This window comes from Desmodus rotundus, chromosome 5 (assembly GCF_022682495.2).
Source record: "Desmodus rotundus isolate HL8 chromosome 5, HLdesRot8A.1, whole genome shotgun sequence".
Taxonomy (NCBI): Eukaryota; Metazoa; Chordata; class Mammalia; order Chiroptera; family Phyllostomidae; genus Desmodus; species Desmodus rotundus.
The window spans coordinates 44,138,874-44,148,516 of record NC_071391.1 but is presented as its reverse complement, the minus strand read 5'-3'; the positions used below and the strand labels follow the sequence as shown (position 1 = coordinate 44,148,516).

The 9,643-nt window shown below is 41.4% G+C and overlaps 2 protein-coding genes across 2 annotated transcripts; one reads left to right on the top strand and one right to left on the bottom strand.

Moving 5' to 3' along the window:
• Positions 1 to 90: 90 nt before the first annotated feature.
• Positions 91 to 1,054, bottom strand: LOC128781104 (olfactory receptor 51I2-like). The gene has a single exon (XM_053925653.1). It carries the CDS (start codon positions 1,052 to 1,054, stop codon positions 110 to 112), a length of 945 nt encoding a protein of 314 aa, XP_053781628.1. The 3' UTR covers positions 91 to 109.
• A 4,245-nt stretch (positions 1,055 to 5,299) lies between these two features.
• On the top strand, positions 5,300 to 9,085 carry LOC128781103 (olfactory receptor 52D1). The gene is made up of 2 exons (XM_053925652.1): positions 5,300 to 6,418; positions 8,038 to 9,085. Exon 2 carries the CDS (start codon positions 8,132 to 8,134, stop codon positions 9,083 to 9,085), a length of 954 nt encoding a protein of 317 aa, XP_053781627.1. The 5' UTR covers positions 5,300 to 6,418; positions 8,038 to 8,131.
• The last annotated feature ends 558 nt before the right edge of the window (positions 9,086 to 9,643 follow it).

Sequence of the window (9,643 nt, the reverse complement as noted above, 5' to 3'; positions counted from 1 at the left end):
TAGTGTCCAAGGAAAATCTGAAGTCTTGTCAAAAGAGGTTGGGAAAATTCAAATTTGTCCAATAACAGTGAATATTCTCTGTGTCTTGGCCTTTCACCATGACTCCTGCTTAAAACTTGGTTCCCAGTAGTATTTTGAAAAGTCTTCGACGAATCTCTTTGGTTTTGATGGAGTAGATAACAGGGTTGAGCATTGGAGGAACAAAGAGATAAATGAGGGACATGAGTGTGTGCACATACTGTGGAGCGTGCCTCCCGTAGCGAGCTGCCATGGACACACCAACCATGGGCCCATAGAAGATGAGCACAGCACACATGTGTGACACACATGTGTTGAGTGTCTTTAACCGTTCCTCCCAAGAGGCAATGGCAAGTACAGAGCGTAGTATGAGCAAGTAGGAGAGAAGAATGAGTGCAGAGTCCAGACCAAAGGAAGAGATGACAACGAATAGACCAAAAATATTATTGATGGTGATGTCGCCACAGGGCAGGCGGATCAGATCTGGATGCAGACAGTAGGCGTGGGAGAGTACATTGTCCTTGCAGAAAGGCAGCCTCCTCAGAAGGAAAGGCAGTGGGAAAACCATGCAGAAACTGCGAACGATAACAGACACGCCCATGCGGGCCACACGAGCATCAGTGAGCACTGTGGCATAGTGTAGCGGATTACAGATAGCCACATAGCGGTCAAAACTCATAGCCAGCAGGATTCCAGACTCTGTGAAGGAGAAGAGGTGAATAAAGAACATTTGAGCCATGCAAGAATCAAAGCTGATCTTCCTCACGTGAAAGCAAAACGTGGCCAGCACAGTGGGCAGTGTGGAAAAAGACACACCTAAGTCATTAACTGATAGCAGAGACAGGAAGTAGTACATAGGCTGATGCAAGCTCTGCTTCTCCTTGATAATAAAAAGGATAAAGGCATTGCCCACAATGGAGACAATGTAGAGAGTACCAAGGAGCAGAAACATCCAGTGTTGGGAGGTCTCCAGCCCTGGGAAACCAGTCAGGGTGAAAGGAGGCAACTCTGAGCTGTTGTCAGGGTTACCTCCCATGCTGGAACTATTTCTTAGATTCTCTGGTCACTATCCTGGAAAGAAAACAAACATACAGTTTTATCTGTGGCCTAGGACTAATATTTTAAGACCCTTAAACACCATCCAGCCCCTCACTTTATGGCATCAATTTTGCTCACCAAATCACTCATTCTTGTTTCTCATTGTCACTAACAGTACTGAAATTGTCCAAGTTTTCTCAGTTTATCTATCTGGCTAAAGAGATTATGTTGCCTTTCTTTATACATACATCTGTTGCCACTTTGCTCTTTCTCACAATTAAAGCTATAACTCATTATCAATCTGGGAGTGTCACTTTGTCCAAGATCCATGGCAAAACCATTCGGTCCTCCCCCTGGGCATTCCACTTACTCATTGAACCATGAAGTTTTCTCCTTTCCATTTTCTTATGCTACCAAATATTTACTACCTTATTATGAATCCCTGGCTTTTCTATTCCTTTGCTGTCTCTCAGTTGCTCCAGATGTTTGTCCAGACAGGAGATGGATGGAGAGAAAGCTATCCATACATAGAGATAATCTTCCAGATGTTCATCAGATGCATTTGGCTCCTGTACTTCCACTCATCTTTTTATTCCTCTCTCTATTTCTCTTATGGCATTCCTTTTCTCCCTGAATAACTTCATTTCTTGAAAATCTTTTTAAATAGTTTATTTTAGAACTGAAAAATTATTTAACAATCAGTAATAATAAAGTATTTGTAATTAATAATTACTTAATAAGTAATTTAAATCATTTTCCTGAGAACATCTGTGTTCTTCATGTCCTTAAATAACAACACAATTGTATCTAAGATTGAGGCTCAAAATCCAAACATCGCTGGCTTTTTCTTCCCTTTACTTTCTACAGTAAACTCAGGAACAACAGATACAAACACTGACCACAAAGTGCCTCTGCCAGCACTTTTCTGTATTTGCTTTGACCTGCACCACATACTTCAGATCCAAGAAATTACATTCTTGTACCATCATAACAGTCTCCTAATAAATCTCATGCCTCTCTCTATTTCATTCTCTCTTCTGGAGTAGAACTAATATTTTTTAAAGACAAATCTAAAAATGGCATTGTTCTGATTAGAAACCTTGCATGTCCCCTCATTGCCAAGGGATCAAATCCAAACTCACTAGCCTAGAATTGAAGGCCCTCTGTAGTCAGTACTGAATCAATATTTCTGGTCTGAAATCTTTAAAATTTTTTCTTGAACCTCAAGATACCCAGATAGGTCTATATGCTCTTATCCAAACATGAACCACAGTTCCTCAACTCGCACAGATTCTAGATGCAGAGGTTTCCCAGAATGTACGTACCCATTCAAACCATCCACCAAGTCCAGAATCAATGATGCCCTCCTCATGAACACTGGGTTTGTCCTTGCCAGCAGAGGTAACTTCTCTCCCATCATTCTCACAACTGTAGGTTTGCATCTCCTTCTGTACTTGTTTTTTGCCAGCCCTGCATTATAGTTGTGTGAGTCCTATCTTTTCTACTGACTCACCAGGTGCAAGAGCTCAACCCTGACTCTCCTTTTTGTTTAAGTCCCAGCCATGGTTAATGCAGGGTCTCGAACAGGAGGTGTACTAAATAAGTCAGAGATTCCTTTTGGCTGTCTTTGTTGTAAATCGGAGATGCTAAGAAACTTAGCTATAGATGTTGTGTAGATCCAACGGTGGATAGGTGTGAAAACTCTTACATAGAAAGACTGTGCAACTCTGAGTTCTAAAGCCTGCACCATACCTGTCTTTGCTCTTTCATCTTTGCCCCTTCTCTACGCAAATTTTTTGTTCATTCCATATTGGTAGGACCCCTTTGCTTTTCCTACTTGAAAACACTTCCTAAAAATGTTTCTTTGCTTCTGTGCGCAATATGCAGACACCTTCTATTGCAAGTCTTTTAGCACTATGTGAGGTCCTGCCATGTGGCTTACAAAGCAGCCAGTGTCGTTTTATACACCCCCTTATACGAGGATATTCTGAGAAGAGTGAGGAGGTACTTATTTACACCAAGGCATCTATATGCGAAGTGTAGCCTAACATGGTGTCTCTGCAGGCAAAGTAATGACCTGAAGCAGAAAGCATGACAGGATTTCAGCAAATGAACAACAGACAGAAAATATAAAACTGGGAAGGTGATAAAAGTGAAAGAAGTGTTAAAAAAAAAACAAACAACCCTAACTCTGATTAGGAGCAGCACTTCCTCCTTTAAACTGTCATGTTCTAACACTCAGGATTTTTCAAGTAGAGGCAGACTGCCTTAGGCCTGAGTCTAGAGTGTCTGACACCCCAACTTACCTACTTGTGATGCTCTATGCATGGAGGGTAAGACAGAGGGAGAGCAGTAATGGGGGTCCTGTATGCCCTGCCCATAGCCAGCAGTTACCTCTGCCAACTGCCTGGCCTGAGCACTATAAGGCTGCCTCCAGGAAATCCCTTGAGTTTATAACCACTCAGGAGCTCAGATCAGCTCAGGAGCTCATGGACTACTGGGAATATGGAGTATCCACAGTACTCCACACCTCTCTGAGTTAGCATCCAACGTTCATATACAGGAGTAGAAAAGATCAGAACAGGCCCTCCAAGAATATTCTATGTAGTCCCTCATTTTAGAGAACAGATCATTAGAGCCTCAAAAGAAAAGGGACATCTCAAATTTATACAGCTCATCAATGGCAGAATATTTAAACCTAGGTGTTCTAACTTAGCTTGTGGCTTTTTTTTTTACTATACTACTACGATAAATATCCACAAGAATCCTCTAAAGAGTGCTTAAGCCATGTATAAATTAATGCCAACATCTGGATTTATTAGACATGTGAAATTGTCACTGGATCATCCATGAAAGTAACCCCAGGCACGATAAGAAGCACTGGTACACTGTGGCTGGCCACACACACAGTATAAGTCAGATTATAGAACATATTTGCCCTGGTTAAGACGGTGTGGAGAGCACTGCAGTATACGGCAGCAGTATGTCCCACCTATTTATGCATTCCTTCTTGTATGTGCCCTGACCACTGGGAGTCAAACATGGAACCTCTCTGTGTCGGGAAGATGCTCTAAACAACTGAGCTACCTGGCCAGGACTAAATGACAATTTTTAAACGTCAACGTTTTTGAGGGAACATATACTATTTCAAAATTATTTTACAAAGTACCCAGGCAAAAATTCTGAAGACCATGCATCTGAATTAATATGAGAGAAGACAGGCACACTAGTCCCCCTTTATCTGTGGTTTTGCTTTCCGTGGTTTCAGTTACCTCTGGTCAACTGACCTCTGTAATTGTTAAACAGAAGTGTCCAACGTAAATAATTTATAAGTTTAAAGTCTCACAACGTTGTGAACAGTGTGACAAAACATTGCACCATACACTCGGGGACCTGAATTATCCCTTCGTCCAGTATACCCCACTGTACACACTACCTGCCCATTGGTCACTCAGCAGCCATCTCAATTATCAGATTGACTGACACACTATCACAGTGTGTGTATTCAAGTAACCCTTATTTTACTTCACAATGGCTCCAAATTGCAAGACTAGTTAAGCTTTATTACAGGTAGGTATGTATAGGGGAATATATACTATAGGTAGGATTTGGTACTATCCATGTTTTGAGGCATCCACAGGGGGCCTTGGAACACATCTCCTATGAATAAAGTTCTAGGACGGACTACTGTGTGCACAAGGGAAAACAGTGTAGTACTCTGAAGGCTTTGATGGAAGAAATCCTCGATACAAATGCTTGATGTGGGTCTCCTATCAAACACAAAGGGATCTCGCCAGAGGACTGATGCTGTTCACTCCCAGGGCTAGCTTTGTGGGCATGAAACCTACACAGTCACTTAAGGCCCATGCCCAGAAGGGCCATGTGTTCCTTTCAAAGTTCTGTTTCCATGTTTTTGGAATTTTTAATAATCAACTTTGAACTTAAGTTTTGTGAACTGAAGTCTAATAAGACAATGCAGCATAAAAATGTCCACTGTCACTTCCTCCCACCCTCTTTGCATAAAGCATTAGTGATGGCCTCTGCACACAGAACACCGTGAACCCATGATGCACAAAAATCCAAGGAAATGCACAGTGTTAAGGAGGAAAGAGAAGAAAAGGGAAGAGAAGAGCAGGGAAGAAAAACAAAAATTGCTACATTATATTCCCACTTTTCTTGAAAATTCTCTAGGGGAAGCTTCCCTTCCTCATTTCTTTCTCCCCTGTTCAGCCCCTCCTTATTCTTGCCCCACAAATGAGCACCATGGCTCAATCCCCTAGAGCAGGACCCCTGGGTTTTCACACCTGAATGTCACAAAGAGTCAATAAATAACCTCAATTACTAAGCTCCTGGCCAGAGGAGACTGGGACCCAAGGGTAAGCTGAAGATACTCACTGGGCTCACAAAACTAAGGACAAATTACATATTTCAACCCACACTCCATTTGAATTCAGGCATATCAACACTCAGATACCATTATCTTCCAAATCACACCTATACAACCTACACAAAAACACAGTTTTCACATCCCTAAACAAGCCATTGTATTCAGGTATACCACACCTGTTACAAGCTCTTACTACATAACATACCTTCTCACATAGCCTCACACTCACATATGACACAGCTCACAGAGCTCCAATCTCAGCTTATAAAAACACATCACACACTTGACATCAGATTCCTCATAAATCTGTGCTGAAAGAAAGAACGCAGAGTTCATTTACTGAAGTCTAGGTCTCGGAAGGAGCAGTGAGTGACTATAGTGACCCAGAGACATGGCTGAGTGAGATGAATTTGGAAGGATGCTCTATTCTATCCAGAGTGATGCTTCAGCTCAGTCTTTTCCTCCTTCATTTCCCTGGAAAACAACCGTGCTGGTGGTACCTAATCTTTCTGGTTCCCACATCCACAGACTCTCACAAAGTAACAGCTTCCTTATAATAATGATTTGAAATCTTCTGTTGCAGAGAAGAATAAACTAGGAAAAAAGGAGAAGAGCAGATGGTGATGACTTCAACCCCCCTCTCTCCACCACCCAAGCTTCTTTCTTCTAGTGGCTGGGGTCATTTGTGAAAGTCTCAGGCAAATCAGAGGGGCTCTCCACTTTTATCATTCTGTTTGGAATCCAGAGGAGTAACATGATTGTAACATCATTCAATACTGATATTAGCCTGCCTTTGCTTTAAAACATAGTAATGAAGTGTTTGGCCCTGTAAATGGACAGTAAGTGTGATGAAAACACCAATTGTTAAATCAGAAGAATTGGGACCTAATTTCAGTTCTGACAGCAGCAGGCTTTGTGGTCTGGATTCTATCAGTTCACTTCTCTGAACATGGACTTCCTCTTGGCAAGACAGAGGTGAGTATGATTATTATATTCTGTGTTACTCTTATATGCAGCTATGAGACAAGGAGCTTGTAGAAATGGGGAGGACATTGTTTATGGTGTCCAAACTTTTTAATTCCATACACTTTACTCTTTCTCAACCACAAAAACTGCGTGGGATAAATAAGCCAGGCATTGTCATCCCCAATTTGGGGATGAGAAAATTGAGTCTCAAAAAGGTAATGAGACTTACCAATGCTAAATGATGAATGGTGAAAAAGCAAGACTAGAATTCCAGAACTTGGGTTTTTAATTTTCTTTATTTTTCCATTATAGTTTTCCAATATTATTCTGTATTAGCTTCAGAGGTACAGCATAGTGGTTAGACAGTCATGAAGTCTAGAGTGGTCTTCCTCATATTTCCAGTATCCTCCTGGCTCCAAACATATTTATTATGATATTATTGATTGTATTCGCTGTGTTATACTTTACATCTCTGTGATTATACTATAGTTACCAATTCGTTGCTTTTTATAAATTGAGACTTCTCAAAACGGGGAACTATTGTCCCAGGTTATGTAACACTCTTGTGATAGAACCAGGACTAAAATTCAGGATTCCAGGCATCCTACAAAGGATTCTTTCAGGGATATGATGTTACTGGGTGGCAAGGGATGCGGGGGAGGCAGAGATGTGCATAATACTAGCTTTCTACAGAAAAAAGGAATTCACTCTTTCAGGCTGTCTACTGTTGATGAACTCTAGGACACTCCACTCACTCCTCAACCTGCCTGTATTATCACTTGCCATTCTGATCAAGCCATTAGTCCAACTATTCCACTGTTGGGCACAGAGTACATTGAAAACGCTTTACCATAGTTAGCAGTGCTGTTCTCCCAGCTAACATGTCTGATGCATGTCTTACTTTCTTACATGTCACCCTCATGGATGTTCAAAACACTGTAGTTATTTGAGCATGCATTTGAGTGTATTCAGGCTGCCAGCCTCTTGCTAGAGACTTCAGGTGAGATATAAAAATGAGCCATTTGGTGTATATCTGGGCAACTATGTCAGAAATACAGATTAAGTCAGTAAAACATGACATTAAGGCAAGATGTCAAAGGTATGTTGTTAAGAGTTATCAGAATTGAGTCTTTTAGTGACTATTGAGCAAAACTTCTAGGTACAGGTAAGTCGTGTGGATTTCGCAACTGTGTAAAGACATGGTTCCCAGCTCAATAGACTTTTGAAAAGTAATGGATGAGCAAAAAAATATAAAGATGACTCAGGACTCGATTAGAGAAGGAAGGCTTCTGGGAGACAGAGGTGCTGCCTGATATTTACAAATTAGAGAGATTAACAAAAAAGAAAAGGAAAAGTGTTCCTTGGGCAAATTGAATAGATAAACTGAAAAAAGAAGCAACAACTTTTTCTAGATGTATGTGGACAAAATAAAGTGAATAATGGGCAGGATGAAGTAGGAGATAAGTCTGGAAGAATTACACAGGGAAAATGCTTAAGTTCTTAGCTTCGTGTTTAGGACATGGAAGACAGCAAATGAAAAAAGTGGATTATATAAGATAGTGTCTTTTAAGACTCTGAAACATTTTAATAACAAACATTTTTCTCAATCTCCAATACATTGTTCACAGAAAAGATCATCTTTTATGTGAATGAATCAAACACCTAAAGTTACAGAACAGGTGTACTAGCACCTACTGGATAGTCTTTTATTTGCCAGGCACAATGTCAACTTCCAACATCAGTGATGACAGTCTCCCAGTCACTCTCTTCTTGACTGGGATCCCAGGGCTGGAGTGGGCCCACATCTGGATTGCCATCCCCTTTTGTGCCATGTATTTGGTAGCACTGGCTGGGAATGCTGCCCTCATCTTGGTTATTGCCGTGAACAATGTACTTCATGCACCCATGTACCTTTTCCTTTGCCTTCTCTCACTCTCTGACCTGGCTCTCAGCTCCACCACTGTGCCCAAAATGCTGGCCATTCTGTGGCTCCAGGCTGGTGAGATTTCCTTTGGGGGCTGCCTGGCCCAGATGTTTTGTGTCCATTCTATCTATGCTTTGGAGTCGTCAATCCTTCTTGCCATGGCCTTTGATCGATATGTGGCCATCTGCAACCCACTGAGATACACAGTCATCTTTAACCATACAGTCATAGGCAAAATTGGCCTTGCTGGGATATTCCGTAGTGTGGCCGTTGTTTCCCCTTTCATCTTTTTATTGAGGCGACTGCCCTACTGTCAGCACCATGTCATGGCACACACATACTGTGAGCACATGGGCATTGCTCGACTGGCCTGTGCCAACATCACTGTCAATATCATCTATGGGCTGACTGTGGCCCTGCTGGCCGTGGGTCTGGATTCTATTCTCATTGCTGTCTCCTATGGTTTTATCCTTCGTGCTGTCTTTCGTCTTCCTTCCCGCGATGCCCAGCACAAGGCTCTGAGTACCTGTGGCTCCCACCTTGGGGTCATTCTGGTCTTCTACATTCCTGCCTTCTTCTCCTTCCTCACCCACCGTTTTGGCCAACACCGAGTCCCCAAGCATGTGCACATCTTCCTGGCTAATCTGTATGTGCTGGTGCCTCCTGTGCTCAACCCAGTCATCTATGGGGCTCGGACCAAGGAGATTCGGAGTCGACTTCTAAGACTACTTCGCATAAAGGTTTCAATGTGAATTCTGAGCAGAGGTTGGAAATCAGAAGATTAAATGTGCGTAATAGCAATCTAGATGCATTTACATGGATGGAGACCTATGATATGAGAGGAATGTGTTTACCTGGCAGAAAACTCTGGAAAGAGAAAAAAAAGGCCAAATAAATTGGAGATATCAATAATCACATTGAAATATCTTTTTTATGAGGCTCCTTAAGCAACTCTGAATAGACAGAAAAGTGATAATATTTTTAATATTGTCTCAGAAATATCTACAATTTATTAAAGGGTAAACCAGTTGCTGTTCTGGGTTTCAGAGTGGGGATATTCTACTGTGAATGGAGGTAGGAAAAAAAAGAATATTTGAAGTAAATTGAATTTGAATTTCAATATTTTGAGTGATTAAGCACACAAGGTGTAAAGTCAGAGTGTGCCTGGATTTGAATCTCGGTTCCCTTACTTCTGAGTTTTGTGGCCTTGAGCATCTTGTTAAATCTTTATATGCTTCAGTTTGACAAACTGTTAAATAGCAGGTAATGACAGAATCTAACTCTTAATGTTGTAGTGAAGAATAAACAAA